We start from the raw sequence: 22,929 nt of genomic DNA, 5'->3' as shown, positions 1-22,929 counted from the left end.
CTCACTGCTGTCCTGGGCTCACGGCTGTCCTGGGCTCACTGCTGTCCTGGGCTCACGGCTATCCTGGGATCGCGGCTGTCCTGGGCTCATGGCTGTCCTGGGCTCACTGCTGTCCTGGGCTCACGGCTGTCCTGGGCTCACAGCTGTCCTGGGCTCACTGCTGTCCTGGGCTCGTGGCTGTCCTGGGCTCGTGGCTGCCCAATGCAGCAAGAACTGCTTGGCAGTGACACAACTGTAAAATGAAAATGATTCCTTTGTTCTTGAAGTTCTCCCGTCCTACTTTCTTGGAGCAGTATGAGAGTTTATCTGAATCTCTCAGATGTCAGCATACTACATATGTCCACATACTCTCCAATACACATGTTTCGCTTCAGCTTTTACTTGTTATACCTCTGCCTTAAGAACGGCACCCTCTAATGTTCGTGATTACCAAGTCTTAGAAAAGCTCGATGGTTTGAGATCATGTAAAGGAATTTTAATAAAATGGGGTGAAATCTGGAGATCTTCCAATTCTGGAAAATGTTCCCAGAGCTCAGTGAGACTTCCAGATACTCATGAAAGGCAGACTTTCTGGGGAAAAGAGGGAAAGGTGAGAAGGCTCCATTGAGTCAGCTCAGTGTACTGTGATTTAAGGATGAAAGATGCAACCCTGTGTCTGTTGAGCTGTTGGGCTGTATGAGCTCTGCTGAGGAGTTGCTTAGCCCAGGTCTGCTCCTGGGGCTCTTCTTGTTACATTCAATGGGGCCTGATGGCAGAGTTCATGCCCCTCCCCATGTGAAGGTGCCTAATTTCCTTAGCATTCAGATTGGGTTCTAGGGAGTGTGACATGATTTGGTAATTTGTTTATAGTTGATGGCCTGCAGGTTCTTGCTTGCCTTAATTGAACAATCCACAAGCCAGCTTATCTGTCTTCTTGTCAGAAAAGGCTTGGCTATAATGAGATTGGATATTAATTGCAGAATGCATTTCTCCTGAAACAGCAGTGACTGGTACTGTTTTCTCATAATTAATTGCAGTAAGCTAGCTGCAATAACTCACATCTTTATGTGAAAGAAGCCCCCTTTGTGATTCCGACCTAATTACTTTATAATTGCACTGTTATTCTTGCTCATGTTTGAAATCTGTTTCTCCGAGGCATCTTCTCAGTCTGAGGGGAAGTGTGTCTGTACTTGTACTCCTTGAGTGGCCGCGTTGGTCATTGTCCAGCAGCTGCTCATGATCCCCTCCTCAGTGTACCAAAGGTGGTTTTTGTTTTCCATCATCTTTTCCCACTGAATTCCCACTCAAGGCAAAGGCTATCTTTAATCCTGGGAGCAGGCGAGTCAGGCTGTGAGAAAGAATAAGTGCTAGAGTCAACCAGGTCTTCCTCAGCATGGGTCTTGTGGAAGGCAGTGTGCCTCCTTGGCCACAAGGTATCGACAGGTGAGGAGGACGAGCCTCCTTGGGAGACTCCAGGTGGCTGCTCTGGCACCTTGCTTGTCCTTGTGCAGGACCATTCAGTCTGCTCACCTCCTTCCCACTCCGGTGTCAGTAGTGTACTGCAGTAATTTGCTGCCCACAGCCACAGCTGACAATTTCCTTTGGTCCTTGTCAGGACCCTGCTCCTCCTGGGGACCATAGTCTTGGGGCTTTGAGATAGTCCTCTCCAAGTCAGCCAGGGCCTGGGTTCTCAGGACCCTGGGATACTGCACTGTACTGTCATCTCTGAATAGTCAGACCTGCCCAGAAGGGCACCCTAGGTTCTGCTGACAAGGTTCTTGTCTTGCCAGTTCTTTGAGCCTAGTGATACTTTAACATCTTCAACCTAGAGCTGTAAGAGTCCTAACTTTAAAAGTAGTTTCCAGTGCTCTCCCAGCTGTGTGTCTGTCCATACTGGGTGAACAGCCCAGTGCCATGCCATGGACTTGTGCTACAGGCAGCGCACAGTGAAGGGAGCATGCCTGCCCATTTCCCGCTGGTCACTGCCCATGGCAGGCTCTCGGAGAAGGCTGGTGAGCCAGGGAGGGGAAGCTCTGCCCCTGGGATGAGGGAGAGCAGTCAGCTTGTTTACCAGTGGGAGCCAGGTTGGCAGTCCAACCAGCACTTGTGCCTGTTGCACACAAAGGAGAGAGTAGAAAAGGTCAGCAAGCACAGCCAGTGCCATTCCCAGCAGTCTCTGCTTTGGGTGTGATGAGCCATTGTTGGAGGTATGTCTGTGTGCAAGTAGAAATAATCTCACTGTTTTAAAACATGCATTTTTTTTTACATGTTTGGAAGATGTTCTCAGTTCGTTACTATTTGCCAAAATCTTTCATCTCTTAAGCATGACTCTAGTTGTGTTTGCTGTTTCCGTATGTTCCTGGGAGCTCGGTCTCAGCAGGCTGATACCTTCCAGCCTGTCCATCCTGGCAGCCTGGTCCCTGGAGGGAGGAGGAGCCATGGCCAGCTGTGCCCATCATTCATAGGATGGCCTTTCTTTTCTCCCAGGTGCCAACGGAAGCAGTGGCGAGTGGATCTGCCAGCCACCAGTGTGGTGATCACATTTCATAATGAAGCCAGATCAGCCCTGCTGAGGACGGTGGTTAGGTGAGGCCCCAGATGCTGCCTGTTACAGCTCATGGGGGACATCACCTGTCCGGGATGCCAGATAGCAGAGTGCCCCACGTATCTCAGACCTGTGTGGTCTGTGGGGGCTGCCGTTGAGGTCACCATGTGGTCTGTGGGGGCTGCTGTCAAGGTCACTGGGTCACTCAGCACTGGGCCCAGGGCCACCCCACGCCCTCTTTCCCAGGGCCTATAGCCTTTGTTCTTCTATTTTTTCTCAGCGTGCTTAAGCGAAGTCCACCCCATCTCATACGAGAAATAATCCTGGTGGACGACTACAGCAGTGATCGTGAGTACTGGACTTAACCAACCCGGCCCGGCCCTGGGCCTGCCTCCCATGGGATGGGGCAGCATTGAGGAGTGGACAGGCCAGGTGCTGGGGTGAAGGTGATCTGGATTCCCAGAGGAAGGGTCAGCTCATAGACCTTGGGAGTGCTCTGTCCTATCATGGAGGCCTAAGAAACCCCGCAGTCACCATGCTGCACTTCTGTTCTCTTCCTAGCTGACGACGGTGCTCTCCTGGGGAAAATAGAGAAAGTTCGGGTCCTTAGAAATGATCGGCGAGAAGGTAAGAAAGGCCTCTTTATTTATATTTTTGGAAGGACTTTCTCTTAAGACACAGTGAGATAGCAGAGCCTCTGAGCCTAACATAAGTGACCCTGGACCAGGACATGGATTCAGGTTGCCCTAAATGACACATGTCACCATGGGAGAGTTTACATGAACCTAGATGCTTGAAGAGCAGCGGAAAGCAGTAAATAAGTGTGTCTTTAAAGACATTTGCTAGAGCATTTATAAATTGGCGTGCACACCAGAACACCACGGAGTGGGAAGTTTCTTCTGTTGGCTTCAGATGTGCTGACATTCTTCACGTTAGAGCTGGTGGGAGCTAGTGCTCTGCCTAGTGTGACAGCACATTCCACGTAGATGTCAAGTCATAGAAGTTGGTGTTAAAAAGTGCTACAGGGACTAAAAGTAGCCTGAGACAGCGGGTTCTAGATCTTCAGTGTTGCCTCTCTCCGTGAGCATGATGTGCAGGCAGGCAGGAAGGCTGTAGGATTTTCAGCATAGGCATGGCTTCAGAGAACTTCGTTTCTTGCATGCCTTCTCCTGACCCAGGGGTGACATGGAGAACTGTAGTTAGTCATCTTGTCTGTCTGTCTGTCTGTCTGTCTGTCTGTCTGTCTGTCTGTCTGTCTGTCTGTCTGTCTGTGTGTGTGTGTGTGTGTGTGTGTGTCTGTCTGTCTGTCTGTCTGTCTGTCTACCTCTGCCAGAGCTGCTTCGGAGCTCCATCTCAGCAGACACAGAAAGAACAATAAAAGCTTAAATAATTAGAATTGTTTGCATACTGGGGCAAGTATTCAAGTCACTTGTCTATTAATATATTTAGAAAATTAGCTTCTATTGTTCACAACCTAGGAAATCCCATCAGTCCCTTGACTGGAGAGTTTATAGAAGGAACAAAGATTTATCCAAGAAAAGTTTAGTGACTTCTTGCTCTAGGCAACTGTTAAAATGACAGGCTCAGGTTTGACAGCCTGCTGAAGGAGAGCACTGGAACACAGAGAGCACTGTTACTGTGCCAGCCACTGACAGGCTTCAGGGGAGACTCCTGGGGATGCGCCCTGCTGCGGGGTCTGGAGGCTCCATCCCACATGTCACTCACAGTTGGGCATCAGACAGTTAGGGAGCTCTGCCCCTTTCATATTCTGGAAGTCACAGCACTGTGGTATCTTGGCACACCAGGCAAAGTGTGCTGTGCCCCTGCATTGGTGCTTACACCCCTCTGTCTTCTGGTTCCCTGGCGGTCCCACCAGGGTTGAGGAAGGAAGGTGTTCCTAGCAGGAATCTAGTTGGAGCAATGGCCAGGCCTGATAGAGCAGCTCCCCCTTGAACTCTGTGCTAACCAGATCATCAACGCAAATGTCCTGACACGTAGACAGTTAGCTCATGCTCACTCTGAGCAGCTTGGCTGCTGGACTCAAGCAGCCCTAAGCCTACAGGAAATCAGAAGCCTGCAGTCTATATTATTTCTTCCCCTAAACAATAATCTGCCGGGCGCTGGAGCTCACACCTGTAATCCTAGCTACTCAGGAGGATGAGATCTGAGGATCATGGTTCAAAGCCAGCCTGTCAAGAAAGTCTGTGAGACTCTTATCTCCAATAAACCACTCAGAAAACTGAAAGTGGCACTGTGGCTCAAGTGGTAGAGTGCTTGCCTTGAGCTGAATTGCTGAGGGCCAGCGCCCAGGCTGAGTTCAAGCCCCATGACTGACAAAATAAATAAATAACCTACCAACTGACTATAAACTTAAACTCAGAATGTCTTACTCCACACATACCTAAAAAAGGAAAAGGATGTTTTAGACTTAAAAAACAAAAAAGCAGCTAGAAGAGGGAAGATGAAAGCAGAAAACATCATTTAGCCTTTGCAGTTTATAGCTGTGAAGTCGTTTGTTAGCTTATCAGAGTGCCTGTAACCTGTGTGGAGCTCAGAACAAGGCACCTAAGCAACCTTCTCCTGGCTTTAAGGAGGTGTTCACGTAGGTAAGGGCCTGTATATGTGTGCTGGGTATGGGAGGAGTGAGGCATCAAAAACCAGATCCTTGTGAATGTGCATGGAGTGGCAAGTGCTTGCTCTAGCACACAGATGCATGATGCCATGGGCACGTGTGTGTGTGCGCACATGCGCACACATGTGTGCATATCTGCTCCCAGACAACAGAGAGAGCTGTTGCTCTCAGGACGACACCCACAGCATCAGTTGGAGACTGTGGTCTTGGAGTCACTGTGGCCACCCCTTGATGAAAACCCAGCAGCTCCATCCCCTCCTCCCTGCACCATGGCTGCCACTTTCATCTGCATGTCTTAAGCCCCACAATGCATACTAAAATTCTGCTTCAAATAATATTCTCTCTTAAACTCAGAACATGGACTGGTAGACTTACCCTGCTGTTCTGCATTTTTAGTATCTTGTTTCTTCCTATATATCCAAGTTTTCTTTCCATGTTATCATCCCACAGACTACTGCAGGATTCACCCTTGTAAGCACAGAAGTCTCTCAGCTTTTGTTTATCTGAAGAATCTATGTTTTTTTCTGACTAGAATTCTAAGTTGGCCATTAATTTTTCCCACGGCCATTTAAAAATACACCATTCTGGTGTCTAGATCCACCCGCCCCCCCTTCCACCACAATGTGGTCATCCTTGGGTTACTCTCCCCTGCCTGCTAACAAGTTTTCTCTGAGCTCACCAGGTAGATCTGTGTTTAATTGGTTCATCCTTAAGTTCACCGGTCATTTCTGCTGCTAAGACTATTTTATTAAAGTTTCAAAAGAACCCCATTGCTTTTCTCGTGAGACTTTTCTATCTGTTCACTTGATAAAACAAGTATCCTCTTGTAGTTCTTAACTACAGTTTTATTAACCATGTTAAAAATCTTATATCTGGGGGCTGGGAAGGTGGCTCAGTGATAAAGCGCTTGCCTTGCATGCCTGAGGCCCTGGGTTCGATTCCTCAGCACTACATAAGCAAAAAGAAAAAAAGCCAGAAGTGGTGCTGTGGTTCAAATGGTAGAGCACTAGCCTTGAGCTGAAGAGCTGAGGGACAGCGCTCAGGCCCAGAGTTTAGGCCCCACAACCGGATCCAAAAAAAAAAAAAAAAAATCTTATATCTGCTCATTCCAGCATCTAAGTCATCTCAGGGTGACATTCTATGGAGTTTTTTTCTGCTTAGGTTTCTGTTTCTTCTGATACTATGGATTTTTGTCATGTAACAGCCATTATGGGTATGTTGTCGATAAACCAGATCATGGTCTATTTCCCTAATAATCTTTGGCATACTGGACAATTAAGTTAATTGGCTGTGTCAGTTTTTCATTACTATGACAAAGTACCTGAGAAAAGCAACCTAACAGAGGCAAGTTTCATCTTAGCTCACCACATCTGGTTCTCCTGCGTTGGTCTGAGGCCTGTTGTTGCAGCTGGTGGCGGGCAGGGACTGAAGACAAGATGCACCCTACCAGGGAACCCCCATGATCTATTTCCTCCAACCTGGCCTACCTGCTAGCTTCTAACCCCCAGCAATGCCATCAGGTGATATGTCCAGGGATGGGTCATTACAGTGAGTGGGCTCATCCACTGGTGATGCCAGTGCTGTCATGATCCAGTAATCCCTCAGCCTCACCAGCTAGGGACTAAGCCTTAACACCTGAAGACACAATACCACTGATGACTTTGTATTTGCACCTTGTATAATGCTTGTCTTTACTCTTTGCTGGGACCAGTACATCTTTGGTGGATTCTTTATTGCTGAGATGGTTGTTATTCCCTGATGTGATCCTTATAGAGTTCTACAGAAGAGCTGCTGTGTTTCCCAAACCTTTAACCTCACGTTGTACCCACTGAAAGAGATAAACTGGTGAATATTCAGTTCCCAACCCATGTTTTTCCATGAGTGGGCCAAGAAATTGAGAGAAGGTCCCATATTTGGGACTTTCTTGCTGCCAAGATCAGCTCTTGAGGTTCCCAGCCCCTCTGAAGTCTATTCTACCCTCTGATACCTTGAAGGTCATAGGTCATAGAGATGCTGTGGAATGTTGACCCTGGGAGTACCCCGGGAGGCATGCCCTGACTCGGGACTGCAGCCTGGCTCCTTGCCCTTGTCGGTCCCTTTCACACATTTCTTCCCTTTGGCTTTTTTTCTAGCCCTTTCAGAGAGTTCCCTCTTATATGTAGCTCTGCATTAGAATCATTTCAGAGCAAGGGTTTGTTTGTTTTTTCAACGTGAAACTGTACATCTTTGGCTCTTTTCCAACATGAAACTGTAAATCTCTTTTTCCTGTCCTAGCATCAGCTATCTAAGAGTCCTGAAAAGTCCATTTTGACAGTGAGAAAAGGAACTTACACACTTGTCCTCACTGGTTGTGAGTGATACTGTCTTTCCAAATGTGAAGCCCAATGTTTCTAATAAGTTCTGCCCATGACCCCAGCATCCAGGGATAAAACTGTTTTCAATGAAGATGCACATTACTAACACATCACAGGTGTATCATTGTAGATTTGGGCGAGTGTCACTAGGCCTATGTGGAACCCAGGTGATGGGTTTTGGGTTGATCTGGCTTGCGGTAAGCCAGAGAAGACAAAGGCTATTTGCAGCTCTTTCATGGTGCTATGGCTACCAGAACTGGTGCGGAGAGGCAAGGGGCAACTCCTCATCCAGAGAGACAGGGAGCTGTAGCTGGGCCAGAGGAAAGTGGTGCCAAGAGTCCACACTTGGAGGATGTGACACAGGAGACTCGGGTGGCAAGGAAAGCCTTTCTCAGAACGCAGCAATCTTAGGACAGTTTCCTGGTTCCAAAGCCTGGGGAGGAGCCTGCCTGGGCAGCGGGTGGGTAGTGCTACTTTTGTCCGGGCCTTCTCCCCTGATGTGTTTCCAACTCCCCGCAGGCCTGATGCGCTCACGAGTGCGGGGTGCCGACGCTGCACAAGCCAAAGTCCTGACCTTCCTGGACAGCCACTGCGAGTGTAATGAGCACTGGTTGGAGCCGCTGCTGGAGCGGGTGGCGGAGGTGAGGCCAGGGCACAGTGGGGCAGGGCAGACGGGACAGCTGGAGCAGGTAGAGACGGGGCCGACCTTGTGCAGTCCTGTGCTGGCTGCAGGATTTCCAATTGTGTGTCGGCCCTGGGATGGCCCATCAGTGCCCCATTTCGAAGGGCAAAAGGGCCAGTCATGTGACAGGCAGGAGACAGGCCCTGTGTGGCTCGAGATACTGTTCTAGATGCCTGTTACCTGCAGGCACAATCCACCCTGACCTGCAGCTGGCAGTTGGCTCTGGAGCCTGGAAGTCACAGGGCTAGTGTGGAATACCTAGGGTGCCATCTGATAGGTGTCTGGAAGGTGGCCAAGGTGCCCCTCTGCTTAGCCAGGCTCATGGGCAGGAGCAGGCAGTGGTTGCCACAGTGCCCGCCTGGGGCTGTCAGTGGTGATATGGCGTCACGCACTCTGTGGTACCTTCTCCCTTACAGAAGCATCATCGCTGATGTCACATTTGGCTCTGGGTTATATCTCTTGCCTCCTGCTCATCTTATTGACTTCCTGCTGTGAAAGTGCTTCCTTAGGGAGGCGTAAAGCAAAGTTAATGAAAGGAAGCAGAAAAGGAATAGGACAGTTTTCCCTGCAGCACAGTGAGGATGGCTGATGGGCAGCGAGTCATGAGATACCAAATGCCCAAAGGCTACTTATGATGATGAATATCATCTTTACAGCCTGTGCTGGACTCAGCCAACACACTAGGTGTTCCTTTTACAGTCGCTCTGTTGCAGGTGATTGACAGGTACAGGTGCTGTGCTTCAGGGAGCCTGGCTGTGCCTGGGACCATGCGGGTGGCAGGATTGCCAGCTGTGTTCTGCTGAGGCTCTAATGCACCTCCAGCACACACATCCCTGTGGCAGAGATGGGACCTGATTCCCAGCCCACCACATCTTGCTCTCCAGGCTGTCTCCTGGAACGTGGAGCCAGGTCCATCCTGCCACAGTGTTAAAAGCACAGACCACCGGCTTGCAGCCAAAGCCAGACACACCCCTCCCAGCTGAGGAACCAGCCTGCTAGTTGAGCCACTCGGTCATTCCATCTTGTGGAAGAAATGCAAAGAAGGATATTCTCTGATTTCTGTGCCAAGGCCAGGCTGACCCAGGCAAGGTCTTCTCTGCTTATTTTCCCGCAAATCTGCTTGTGGGTGGTGTTGGAACATCATAAACATCTCTGCTGGCTCAGTGGTTGAGTTGTTCTTCTGGGCCTTTCTTCCACTAACAAGGGTTCTTGAAGTGGCTAGGAACACCCTCTCTTGTTTAACTGTCATTGTAGGCAGTGCGGTAGTTTATAGATCAGAAAGGAAAGGTCTGTCAGGCCCCTGCCAGAGCATGTCAGTGTGGCCTAAAGAATGGCTGCACCTAGGAGAACATTTCTTGGTAGAGCCACAGTTAAGGCAAGCTTAGCCTCTACAGCCTCAGTTTGCCTTCTGTGAGGATCGTATTGATAGCCCACATCACGCACTCGTACTTCGTGAACTAGGAGAAAGATTTAGTCCACTCCCAAGTCTTCCTGCAGCTGACATTCAGCCAGCCCAGCTCAGGACAAAAATGGCCTGAGGTGATTTTGGACTTGATACAAGGCCTGTGAACTCTGTCCTTTCTAAGTAGACAAGTGGCAGATATCCCAGGTTCTGCTGTCCCCTGTCATTCATTCCACAACAGCAATGTCCCAGTGGGGCGGGGACATTTAGGGAGTGCTCCTCCAGGAGAGAGCTCCTGGGGGGTGGGAGCTCCTGGGCGTGGGGGAGCTCCTCAGGGAACAGGATGCTGTTCTGCTGGGCTTGTGATAACCACTCTTATTCTACCCATGCTCAGGACAGGACCCGTGTGGTGTCTCCCATCATCGATGTCATTAACATGGACAACTTCCAGTACGTGGGTGCCTCTGCTGACCTCAAGGGTGGTAGGTATCAGTCATCATCTCCTACCAGTTCATCACTGGTCCCACTGTTGTAGAACTGTCATTACTTCAGTGAGTGCTCACATGCCCACAGCTCCACATACCACAGCTGACCCTGGGAGCTGGCCCTGCAGTGAGGGTTACACACACCACAGCTGACCCTGGGAGCTGGCCCTGCAGTGAGGGTTACACACACCACAGCTGACCCTGGGAGCTGGCCTGCAGTGAGGACTCCACACACCACAGCTGACCCCAGAAGCTGGCCCTGCAGTGAGGGCTTTGTACACACACCACAGCTGACCCCAGGAGCTAGCCTACAGTGAGGGTTTTGTACACACACCACAGCTGACCCCAGGAGCTGGCCTACAGTGAGAGCTTTGTACACACACCACAGCTGACCCCGGGAGCTGGCCTGCGGTGAGAACTCCACACACACCACAGCTGACCCCGGGAGCTGGCCTTCAGTGAGGGTTACACACACCATAACTGACCCTGGGAGCTGGCCTGCCTTCTGGACAGTGGGCCCTGGCTCCACCCTTTTTGTCTTCAAACTCATCACTACTGTGAGCATGTGACATGGGGCACTGAGCTGTCTTTGCTGGTGAGAGCTGATGAGAAGCTCTGCACTGAGGGTTTTCACTGGAGAAGCTCTAGACCCTCACAGGCAGCGCCCTGTAGGATCCTGGGACACTGAGTGAGCAGGCCCAGGGAGTCCAAGGACACTCAGTGAGTGGGCCTAGACACTTGGTGAACTGACACAGGGACATGTGGTGAGCTGGCCCAGACACTCAGTGAGTGGGCCCAGTGACACTCACTGAGCAGGCCCAGGGACACTCACTGAGTGGGTACAGGGACACTCATTGGGTGAGCCCAGGGACACTGGGTGAGCAGGCCCATGGATACCGGGTGAGCGGGCCCAGGGATACCCAGTGAGCACCTGAGGGTAATAGCAGACAAACCCTGAATCCAGATGATCTGAGTACTTCTAGTGCCCTTGAACAAAAATCCTGAGGGCAAAGGGCTTAGAAAGTAGTGAGCTATAAGGCCAGAGGTGGCCCCTGGAGACTAGGTCTGGAGTCAGGCCCTCAGCCACAGCCTGCTTTTGCCAGCAGTGGCTTTGGTTCCAAGGAGTGTGGATGCCTTGTAGACAAGAGCAAGGCCCAGCCACGGAGCCTGGGGCCTCAGCATCTGGAACCCTGTCCAGGGTAAGGCCTAGGCTCTGCCACCCCTGTGGGTTCTAAGAGGGAAGGTGGATGCGCCAGACTGATGGAAAACCAAGCTCCTGGCCCAGTTTGCAGCTTCCTCTGACACATTTTTCTTTTAAGAGCTTTCACTCTCCCACTCCACCCTTGCCCTGAAGTACAGTTTTGGTTGCGATAAAAAGATACAAGGAGAGGGAGTTTGCAGGCTAGGGAAAAGACGATGAGTGTCCCCTCCAAGCTTCCCAGCCACGGGGCCATAGTGGAGGCCCGCAGCAAGTCTAGGCCATTCCTCTCTCATCTTGAATATCTTCTCTGTGCAATGGTCTTACACACATCCCCCATCCTCACACTTCACACGTTCCCCTGTCCCCCTACTTCACACTTCACTTGCCTATTGTAGTGTTAGAAGAGCCAGGCCCACCTTTCCTTGGGAGGTTGGGGAAGGTTTCAGTGTGCCCTACCCCCACCCCCAGCCCACACCATCACATACTCCCCACTCTGTGTCTTCGTTTACTTGGTTCTGGGAGTTGTGTACAAATGTCAAACCAGGATCAAAGGGTGAGTGTTTTCTCAGCACACATCTCTTCTGACTGGCAGGTTTTGAGTGGAACTTGGTGTTCAAGTGGGATTATATGACACCTGAGCAGAGGAGGGCTCGCCAGGGGAACCCTGTTGCTCCCATAAAGTAAGTACCAGCTTGGGCAGACGCTGGTCTCTGGATTGCAGTAGGGAACCTGGCCTCTGGTCAGTGTGCACGGGGAGAGCCTCGTCTCTGGTTAGTGTGCATGGGGAGAGCCTCGTCTCTGGTCAGTGTTCATGGAGAGGGCCTCGTCTCTGGTCAGTGTGCACAGGGTGGCCCTCACAGGGAGAGCCTCATCTCTGGTCAGTGTTCATGGGGTGGCCCTCATGGGGAGAGCCTCGTCTCTGGTTGGTGTTCACAGGGTGGCCCTCACAGGAAGAGCCTCATCTCTGGTCAGTGTTCATGGGGTGGCCCTCATGGGGAGAGCCTCGTCTCTGGTCTGAGTGTTCTGGCCCCTGCAGACCCTAGATGCCTTGGCACTGTGGGTTCTCCCCATCCTGATCTTTTTCCTGGACCTAGCTCAAGGTGAGAGCTTGTCACCAGGTCACACTCTAAGGTCTTCCCTTTCCTCAGAGATAGTGTCAGGCTCACCATGTAACTCTGGTAGTTTATGATATAGAACATCTTTCATATTGTGATGGGGCTTCCAGCTGATGTCAGGGACCTAGGATTGCATATTATTTTTTATAATCTTCATCACCTGTAAGGAGGCATAGAAAGGTTTAGTATCTTGCCAGGGGCAGCTGGCCATCCAGTGTCCCAGCCCCTGTAATCAACTTGTTGTAGAGAAAGCTTAGTCCAGCCCTGTCCTGTGAGACCACAGGCAGGGTCTTGAGGAGGTATCTGAAGTCAGCAGTGGAGAATGAAAGTCAGCTTGAAGTCAGGAGACCAGGCCTGGCTTTTGTGGACGGTACTGGCCCACTAACCCTCATCTTCTCTCCTCTTTGCCTCTTCAGAACTCCAATGATTGCTGGCGGGTTGTTTGTGATGGATAAGTTCTATTTTGAAGAACTGGGGAAATACGACATGATGATGGACGTATGGGGAGGAGAGAACTTGGGTATGTATGAATCCACACCTCAAGATCAAGAACCCTACCCACTGGGTAACATCTATGGAATGCAGACAGAGTGCTGATTGCAAAGCATTTGAGAAGGTTCCAGAGTGGCCCTTCAGTGGGCAGAGCTGGCCCCTGCCATGTGTCCCACGGGTAGATAATAAGATGCTGCCCCACATTGGATGGAGGCGAGGACTCAGGTAAACTGAGTCAGAAGCCAAAATCTGCCATGTGGTTTGACCAGGGGCTTTGGAATGCTCATATTCAGAAATGGAGGGAAAGAGCCCGGGTCCCAGCTTGATGAGCCATGTGGAGGGAAGCCGGGCAGTGAGCTGTGTGTGAGCATGTGGATGGGAACAGGGCTGTGAGCTGTGTGTGAGCATGTGAGCAGGTGGAGGGAGCCGTGTGTGAGCGTGTAGAGGGAGCCGTGTGTGAGCATGTGGAGGGAGTCAGGCTGTGAGCCGTGTGTGAGCGTGTGGAGGGAGCCAAGCTGTGAGCCATGTGTGAGCGTGTGGAGGGAGCCAAGCTGTGAGCCGTGTGTGAGCGTGTGGAGGGAGCCAAGCTGTGAGCCGTGTGTGAGCGTGTGGAGGGAGCCAAGCTGTGAACCGTGTGTGAGCGTGTGGAGGGAGCCGTGTGTGTGCGTGTGGAGGGGAGCCGTGTGTGAGCGCGTGGAGGGGAGCCGTGTGTGAGCGCGTGGAGGGGAGCCGTGTGTGAGCGTGTGGAGGGAGCCAAGCTGTGAGCTGTGTGTGAGCGTGTGAGCATGTGGAGGGAGCCGTGTGTGAGCATGTGGAAGGGAGCCATGTGTGAGCGTGTGGAGGGAGCTGTGTGTGAGCGTGTGAGCATGTGGAGGGAGCCGTGTGTGAGCATGTGGAAGGGAGCCGTGTGTGAGCGTGTGGAGGGGAGCCGTGTGTGAGCGTGTGGAGGGGAGCCGTGTATGAGCGTGTGGAGGGGAGCCGTGTGTGAGCGTGTGGAGGGGAGCCGTGTGTGAGCGTGTGGAGGGGAGCCGTGTGTGAGCGTGTGGAGGGGAGCCGTGTGTGAGCGTGTGGAGGGAGACAGGCAATGAGCTGTGTGTGAGCATGTGGAGGAAAGCTGGGCTGGGAGCGGTGTGTGAGCCGTGAATGAGCATGTGGAGGGGAGCCGGACTGTGGCAGCTGGGGTGTTAGTGGACTCCTATTTGTGGATGACACGTGGACGGGCCCCGTAATTTGGTACCTGACTTTTCGAGTACTTCTGTGAATAGTTACAATATTTTAATGGCCCATGCAGATTTTTACCCAGGAGTAGAGACAACAAAATTCAGTAGGCTGGGGGCTAGGAAGGTGGTTCAGTGGTAGAGCACTTGTCTCACATGCATGAGGCCCTGGGTTCCATTCCTCAGAAAAACCAGAAGTGGTAGAGCGCTAGCCTTGAGTTAAAGAGCTGAGGGACAGCACCCAGACCCACCCAGGACCAGAATTCAGGCCTATGACTGACAAAAAAACAAAACAAAACAAAAAAACCTCAGTGGGCTGTAGTCTATGAAGGTGTCTGCCTCATATTTCCTGCATAAAAGACGAAAAATCTGGTGTTTGCTTACTTTGTTGTTTGCTTTTCTTGCTGGCTTTATTTGAAGCCTTTGCTTCCAAGTGGTTGCAGTTGTGAGATAGTTGCTCCTGGTTACCGAATATGGAGTTTCTTTTGTCCTTGGGTGAGTGTTCTCTGGGACAGAAAGGGGGCAGAGAGAGGGAGAGAAGGTGACACTGCTGCCATCTGAGTAGTTTTACTTGTGACAGAAACTTTGATAGTATCTGTTAGCTTAAAAGAATGGAGTAATCTAGCCTGATCATTCCTCTGTGGTTTTTGATGTTGAGGGTGGCAGACATTACCTCTCTGAGGACGCCTCCAACTTGGTTTGATGTTGAAAGCAACTTTCAGCTCAGGCCCTGTGTGAGGGAAGCAAGGACCATGAGTCAGTCTCTTCTTGGGTGTTTTAACCTGAGACCCCAGAGCCACATCACGCCCCAGGATCCTGTGGTCAGGTCCACCTGTGGGGCCCTGTCTGGGAACTCCGTTAGCCACATCACAGGAGTGGGGGTAGTTCTAGAAGCAGCTGGTGATGAGGGGGGAGCCAGCACTGTGTCACACTGTACAGTGATATTTCTAAGACTTTGTCTACAGGCCCCGAGAAGATAGAACTCATTTTAATGGACTGGCTTGCTATTATTTTGGCTTTTACATTCCTTACATAAGGGCCTAAGGGGCCAAGGAAGGCCAGATCCTGGTAGGAACAGCTCCTTTACCAGGGGGTCTGGTGCCTTTTTCTCCCAGCTGGTGCTATGGGATGAGCTAGGCAGAGGCCAAGCAGCAGGCATTTAGAACAGAAGATCTGTAAGTGAATCATGCTCTCTCCAAAGTGTGGCTCCTGGGTCCTGCTTCTGGGTGCAGGGCGCACAGCTGGCTGCTGCTGGCATTTGTTAGCCGTGTGGCTTTGGTGGCCATGTGACTTTGATGGCTGTATGGCTTCAGTGGGTGTGTGACTTTGGTGGCCGTGTGGGTTTGGTAGGTATGTGGGTTTGGTGGGTGTGCACTAAGAGAGGTGGCTATGGGGGTTGCTGCAAAAAACCCACTGTCCACCTGATAAAAAGTTAATCACTGCAGAGTTCAAGGTCCTGCCTCTTGGTCCAGTGAGGTGGGGTGGCTCCATGGGGACAGTGCTGTCTCTATGGGCAGATCCCCAAAGTGTTGGTATGCATGCTACCTGTGTGCGGTGGGGGCCTCCTTAGAGGGACTTCACGGAGGCCACAGCCAAGAGCAGGATTCAGATGCAAACCCCCTCCCCCTAATTAAAGAGCCACACAGGTCGGAATCTGCTCAGGAGAGGTCAGGGTTGAGCCCCTCCCTCAGACATCCATATAACCCCTCCAGGCCCATAGACCCTACACAGAAGCCAGTCTAGTCTTCCAGTGAGGCAAACATGTATTTCATCTTTGCGTGAGGCAAACATGTATTTCATCTTTGCTTTCTGAAATATACAGAACTGGCTGCTCAGAGCTTCATAGGACACACAGATGGACTGAGAGCCTTAACTCATTTGCTCAGTTGATGCAGACTGCACTGTGTCACTGTGAGGACAAGGTTAAGATCCATGGCAGGCTCTCCTGAGTGCAGGCTCTCCTAGGACCTTACTTAGCCAGACCCAAGCAGAAGTGTTTCTGAGCCCATGGCTCTTCCTGTGCACTCCGGTCCTGCTGCTTTGCCAGATGATCATCCATATACTTTTATCATCTGTGGAACTGTTTGTTTCTAGTACACCTACATAGTAGTATGCAGACCGTTAATTTTCTTTTTTTTCTTTTCTTTTTTCTTTTTTTGGCCAGTCCTGTGGCTTTGAACTCAGGGCCTAGAAAGTATCCTTGAGCTTCTTTTGCTCAAAGCTAGCACTTGACACTTGAGCCACAGTGTTACTTCCGGCTTTTTCTGTGTATGTGGTACTGAGGAATTGAACCCAGGACTTTATGCATGCTAGGCAAGCACTCTACCACTGAGCCACCTTCCCAGCCACTGCTGATTTTCTTGTTGCCCCCAGAATGTTCTGAGAGGTCTCATGTGACCCAGAGGGAAGGGCTATTATCCAAACCTCAGTGTCCTTCAGGAAAAACAGTGTAGCTTTTCCAGAAGGTTAAGCATAGTCTCCTCATCCAGAATGAGCAACAGTTAGGACAAGTGCCTGGAAGAGTACCTTTGCTGAGGGCAACCAGCATCCATCATGCACATGCCAGGTCCCTGGAGTTGTACTTGGGGGTGCCCATGGTGGTGCAGTGGTGTGGCTCTGCCCTCCGGTCACTCCTACAGCCAGTCTTCAACTCTTCAGAGCACTCCTGCCTGTTCCCGGGGTTCCTGACTGCCCCTAGGCACTGCCATGAGCAATAAGGCCTCACCAGGGCGTGAGGCATGCCAGCGCACACAAAACAGGTGCACACTGTGGCTCCAGAGAGGACTCTTGTTGGAACTCTGGAGTCAGCCCGTCTGAGCTGCTTCCAGCGTGTTCACGTAGAAAGCTTTGACAGGTTCTGGAGAAAACAGGACTCCTGGGCTCTCTTTCAGCAGCCGTGGGCATGGTGGGCAGCGAGGGCATCCGCACGTGGCAGATCAGCCTTGTGGCTCCAGTGGTCACCAAGTCTCCTTCCTGTCTCAGAAATCTCCTTCCGAGTGTGGCAGTGTGGCGGCAGCCTGGAGATCATCCCCTGTAGCCGCGTAGGGCACGTGTTCCGGAAGCAGCATCCCTACACCTTCCCTGGGGGCAGCGGCACAGTCTTCGCACGGTAAGCAGTGAAAGGCAGGCATGCCCTGGGGTGTGTGAAGACAGTCTGCTCTTACAACCATGGCCCTGGCGTCAGGGCTGCGACCTAGGCCCAGGGTCTTTCTGCTGAGGGAGGGCAGAAGCTGCCTTCACTCTGCCCAAGGCAGTCTAGAAACAGCACTGGCCAGGGAGGAAGCAGGTAATGGCCCCAGAATGGAGGGGGAGATGACAGCTGGGAGCAAAGCAGGGGGTGGATTCCATGATAGCCACACAAACCTGCATGTGTGTTGCACAAACCCCATAGAGTTAAGGGAGAAAATTATAAAGAAGAACTCTTATTTTTTAAAATCATATCAATGTTCATAGTACAGTTAAACCCCAGCTGCCTGCGTTTGCTGTGTGCTACTGTGTAGGGTGCCACAGATGGCATGACCTACAGAAGGACAGGCTTCTGGCCCTGGAAGCCCAGCGTCCAGGTGCTGACCTCACTCATTGTCGTGGAGAAGGGGCCCATGGCCGCAGTCCTGACCCCTGTGGGAGATGGCCACCATGGACCTCCTATTGCTCAACAGGCCTACCTTTGGTGCCAGAACAGTGGCAGTTACATTTCATCAGGGGTTTGGAGAGAGAGGTTCAACCACAGTAAAAGTCAAACTGTGCTACATTCACACCAGAAAAACATCGGGGCACATGGGTGTGACTCATGGTATGTTTTAATAAAAACAAAGTGCCAGATGAGGGCAGAACAAGTCAGCTTTCCATCAGACCAGATGTTTGCTGGGAGCTCCTCAGATGCCAGAGACAAAATCTGTCCAAGCTAGGCCTCAAGGTGGTCACCTCCTTGTGAGAGCAAGCACAGCTAAGTAAGGTCTCCTTGGATGCTAAGCCAACCCATACCTGTACTCTAACTCCTCAGGCAGTTGACAGTTGTGGTGAATTGTGAACCAAGCCAGCTCAGACAGGAATGCATATGAGACTCCAGCTGCAAAATAAACCGCAAAACTACATTTCCAAAACAGCCCGCAAAATACTGGGCTGGAGGTGTGGCTCAAATGGTAGAGCACCAGCTGAGCAAGCAAGCTGAGGAAACACGAGACCTTGAAATCAAACTTGGTACTGACAAAGAAAAAACCAAAAACGCGAGCCATGCAACACCATGAAGACCCACTACCCCAGTGACCTGGACAGGCAAAAGGAGGTGTTTCCAGGCCGGGGCGGATGGAAGGACCTGTGTGTGAGGAAGCAGCGCTTGAGGTCAGACCTGAAAGACAGCACGCAGCCCCGAGACCCAGGAACCACAAACTTTTTTTTTTTTCTTGTTACTTTTTGGATAGGTCTCTTGTTTTTTCCCAGGGCAGGCATCAGATCTTACAGTGTAGTTGGCTGTGTAGCCAGGATTACAGGTGTGAGTAAACTAGTCCTAGAAGTTGAATTTTATTTTATTTTTTTGTCGGTCCTGGGGCTTGAACTCGGCTTGGGTGCTGTCCCTCAGCTCTTCAGCTCAAGGCAAGCGCTCTACCACTTGAGCCACAGCACCACTTCCGGTTTTCTTAATGGTTTATTGGAAATAAGAGTCTCATGGATTTTCTTGCCTGGGCTGGCTTTGAACCATGATCCTCAGATCTCAGCCTCCTGAGTAGCTAAGATTACAGGTGTGAGCCACCAGCACCCAGCTAGAAGTTAAATTTTTTAAACTTAAGCAGGGCCTGATTTCTACGGGAACTTTCATAGAAGACACATAGTTTTGACCAAATTATCAGGAAGCATGCGTCCACAAGTGTGGTTTGCACATCACTTTTGTTCTTTATTAAGAACAATATGCTCTTTTAGGATGGGCCTTTTAAGATCAGACACTTACAGGTGTGCCCTTCCCCGGGGCAGCATGTACCCTTTTCAGAATCTTCTTATATAGATGTATTCATATTTTAATCAAAGCCATCGCTACTGAGTAGCCGACAGTGGGGCTCATTGGGATGACATGGTGCTGCTGTACTGACTTTTAACAAAGCACTGGGTGAGGTAAGAGGCATTTCAGTTACCTTTCCTGGCACAAGAGACCATGTGCTGGCGATTTGGAGAGGACCTGCGCTGCAGCTTAAGGGTCTGGGCAGCATGGGCCTGCAGAAGATGCCCCACTGACCTCTCTGCAGGGCTGGCTTCGGGAAGGCCTCCCTAGGAGATGAAGAGATGAAGCTGTTCCACACCACGTTCTTGATTCCCATCAGGTGTGACTTTAGGTGTACAGGAATGTCTAATACTAAATCCTCCCAGAACCAAAGAGTGCCTAGATAAAGGTAGATCCCTGGCAACTAAAAGACAATTTGGTGAGGACCAAATATCCAAATTAAAGAGTCAGAGAAACCACAAGGCTTGTTCTAGTAATCCTAGGTATAATTCTGTTAATTAGGCAAGAAAGGATATCTTTCTACTTAGGAATTAAATGACTTAATCTCCTAAGGACTTAAGAGACTAGAAAACACAGTGATTAGGATTTATAAAACCATTAAGCCAGGCACCAGTGGCTCACACCTGTAATCCTAGCTACTCAGGAGGCAGAGGTCTGAGGATCATGGTTCAAAACCAATCTGTGAGATTCTTTTTTTTTAATTGTGAAAATACTGTACAGAGGGGTTACAGTTACATGGGCAAGATAATGAGTACATTTCTTATCAAGCATTGTAGCCTCCTCCCAATCTGTGAGATTCTTTTTTTTTAATTGTGAAAATACTGTACAGAGGGGTTACAGTTACATGGGCAAGATAATGAGTACATTTCTTATCAAGCATTGTAGCCTCCTCCCAATCTGTGAGATTCTTTTTTTGGGGGGGGGGGTCCGGTCGTGGGGCCTGAACTCTGGGCCTGGGCACTGTCCCTCAGCTCTTCAGCTCAAGGCTAGCGCTCTACCACTTGAGCCACAGCGCCACTTTCGGCTTTTTTCTTTTTGCTTATGTGGTGCTGAGGAATCGAACCCAGGGCCTCGAGCATGGAAGGCAAGCCCTCTACCACTGAGCCACCTTCCCAGCCCCAATCTGTGAGATTCTTATCTCCAATTAACTACTGAAAACCTGGAAATGGAGCTGTGGCTCAAGTAGTAGGGTGCTGGCCTTGAACACAAAAGCTTAGGGACAGCTTAGGGGCCCTGAGTGCAGTCCTCAGAACCAGCACAAACAGAACAAACCTTTAAGCCTTTGGGGCCGAAAGGAACGTCTTAGAATCAGATTCTTTGGTTTCCCTGAAGGGGGCTTTAGCACCTGGCTCTGGGGGGCTCTGTTTCTCTGAGGGGGGCTTCGGCACCTGGCTCTGGGGGGCTTTGTTGGAGACTGCCTCAGCACAGGCAAGAGATCACTTAGCAAAGACCTACCTGGTTGGCTCACCAGAAACGTGTGGTGCTGTCTGAGAAATCCTTTCCACCTAGTGTCCCAACACCTAAGCACTGTGTTGCATCTATGCAGGTTTTTTCAGTCTCCCTTCCAACCACAGTGGTCTGTCTTGCCCTGGATATGTTTTTTTCCCACCAGGAAAGTCCATGCCTCTTCAGTGCCAACATTCCACACCTAGGCTGCTCTCTCCGGTTACCTTGTTTCTGTGTCAGTTACTTTTATCATCACTGAGACCAGACAGCTGACAGAAACAGCATAGAAGGTTCTTTGGCCCATGGTTTCCTGGGGTTCAGGCCATAGTCACTCAGCTCCACATTTCTGGGCCCTTGGTGAGGCAGAACGTTGTGGCAGCAGCAGGAATGTGGAGCAGAAAGCTGTACTTGGGGCAGAAGGGAAGCAAAGAGCCAGGACGGTATGTGAGAAAGAACCAGGCAAGAGACTGACTTAGGGCACATCTCTGCCTCCTGTTGGAACCCCTCGAGGGACTGATCTACTGAGTGGGGTAGACCCCTTTCGGTCTGGTCTCTAGAAACACCCCACAAACACACCTAAAGGGCTGCTCACTAACCAAGGCATCTCAGTCCAAACTGCCATTGAGATTAAATACCACAGCTTCTCCATCTCCTCCTCATTGTTATTGTTATTTCTGTCATTATTTATTTAATACTGGGATTTGAACACAGAGTTTTGTGCTTACCAGAAGGTGCTCTGCCATTTGAGGCCCTCAGCCCTTTTTTGGTGTTGTTGTTGTTGATAGTGGGGCCCGAACTCTGGGCCTGAGTGCTGTCCCTCAGCTCTTCAGCTCAAGGCTAGCACTCTACCACTTGAACTACAGTGCCACTTTGGCTTTTTCTGCTTATGTGGTGCTGAGGAATTGAACCCAGGGTCTCATGCATGCGAGGCAAGCACTCTACCACTGAGCGACCTTCCCAGCCCAAACTCAGCCCTTTTTTATTGGTGTTTTTCAGATAAAGTTCTGTGTTTTTGCCCAGGCCAGCCTTCCTTGCCTCCTTGAGAGTTTGGGATTACAGACCAATGCCACCATGCCCAGCTTATTTTGAGAGAGTCTTGCTGATGACTTTTTGCCTGCCTCAAACTGCAGTCCTCCTTGTTTCTACCTCCTAAGTACCTCAGTTTGTAGCAGTGTACCACCATCCTCAGTCTCCATTTTTTTGGCCATCATAAATAGTGTTAAAATGAGCATATGCTTTTCATTCCTGGCTATTGAGATAAAGTTCCAGAAGAAGCACTGGGTCTGAGTGTGGTGTTTTTATACCACCTATATTTCAATAAATCTGTAAAATGGCAGTCAGTGGTTCTTTCATTCAGGAAGACAGGTGTGTACATTATTTCCTGTGGAAGACAGAGGCCTCACACATAACTTGTTGTAATTATGGCTTAGTCAGACAGACTTAGCATTTAAGAGACCTTTCTTTCAAAGGAAAGGGTGACAGTGGCCTCCCTGATGTATTTTCTTTGGCAGTACAGAGTGAGCATCCTGGCACTTCTGGGTGTGCCTGTGCATGTGCCCCAGGGGAGGGCTCCACAGAAGGCTGGAGACAGGAGCACCTTGCACTGTCTTGTCCTTTACGGCACAGCCCAGGCTTTTCTCTAAAACACCTGCTGTGCTACTTAATTCCAACATTGCTTCTACTCTTTGCTAATCTGCTCTGAATGACAGAAAAGTGTGGCCTCTGTGGTCCCTGCCGAGCCCCTGCAGCGCAGCTCCACGGTGGGTGGGCTCGGGGATGGGGCTGGGCAAAGTGGTTTGCCTCAGTAATATCTGCTTTGTCTCCAGCAATACCCGCAGGGCGGCAGAAGTCTGGATGGATGAATATAAAAACTTCTATTATGCAGCTGTGCCTTCGGCACGCAATGTGCCCTATGGAAAGTAAGTAGTACCTAGAGATTTCATGAGGGCAGAGGAGATGGACGGTGGGGCCTCTGTTCAGGGCCCATGAGGCCCCATTGGGGTAGGGGAGCCAGGTGGTCCCAACCGTACCTCTTGCCCTGTCCCAGCCACATTGGCTGATGTTGGGGTCTGGTGTGGGGCCATCCATTCCTGAGTGTAAAGGAGTCTTGTTTCCCTGGTGTAGTATTCAGAGCAGACTGGAGCTGAGGAAGAAGCTGAGCTGCAAGCCTTTTAAGTGGTATCTGGAGAATGTCTACCCAGAACTGAGGTAAGTCCTGGGGCCTGGGTTTTACCTTGAGAAAGATGGCGGGAGAGGCCCCAGGGAGATCACACTGCAGCAGCCACACCTTGGAAGCAAGGCTCTGGGGAGAGTTTGTCCTACCCCAGGGAGATCATGCCACAAGGAGATCATGCTGCAGGCAAGACGCCTTAGAAGCCAGGCTGGG

At 50.7% G+C, this 22,929-nt stretch overlaps 1 protein-coding gene across 1 annotated transcript in view; it reads left to right on the top strand.

Moving 5' to 3' along the window:
- The window catches only part of Galnt2 (polypeptide N-acetylgalactosaminyltransferase 2), a 91,536-nt gene that overhangs the window by 59,042 nt on the left and 9,565 nt on the right, over positions 1-22,929 (top strand). The window contains exons 4-13 of the mRNA XM_013014746.1: positions 2,467-2,565; positions 2,805-2,872; positions 3,086-3,151; positions 8,030-8,151; positions 9,989-10,076; positions 11,873-11,960; positions 12,812-12,915; positions 17,087-17,213; positions 22,370-22,462; positions 22,668-22,751. Of these exons, the coding sequence (XP_012870200.1) occupies positions 2,467-2,565; positions 2,805-2,872; positions 3,086-3,151; positions 8,030-8,151; positions 9,989-10,076; positions 11,873-11,960; positions 12,812-12,915; positions 17,087-17,213; positions 22,370-22,462; positions 22,668-22,751 (939 nt within the window). The remainder of the gene's footprint in view (positions 1-2,466; positions 2,566-2,804; positions 2,873-3,085; positions 3,152-8,029; positions 8,152-9,988; positions 10,077-11,872; positions 11,961-12,811; positions 12,916-17,086; positions 17,214-22,369; positions 22,463-22,667; positions 22,752-22,929) is intronic.

The sequence above is a fragment of the Dipodomys ordii genome, unplaced genomic scaffold, assembly GCF_000151885.1.
Source record: "Dipodomys ordii isolate 6190 unplaced genomic scaffold, Dord_2.0 Scaffold24, whole genome shotgun sequence".
NCBI lineage: Eukaryota > Metazoa > Chordata > Mammalia > Rodentia > Heteromyidae > Dipodomys > Dipodomys ordii.
This window is presented reverse-complemented; position numbering and strand designations above follow the sequence as displayed.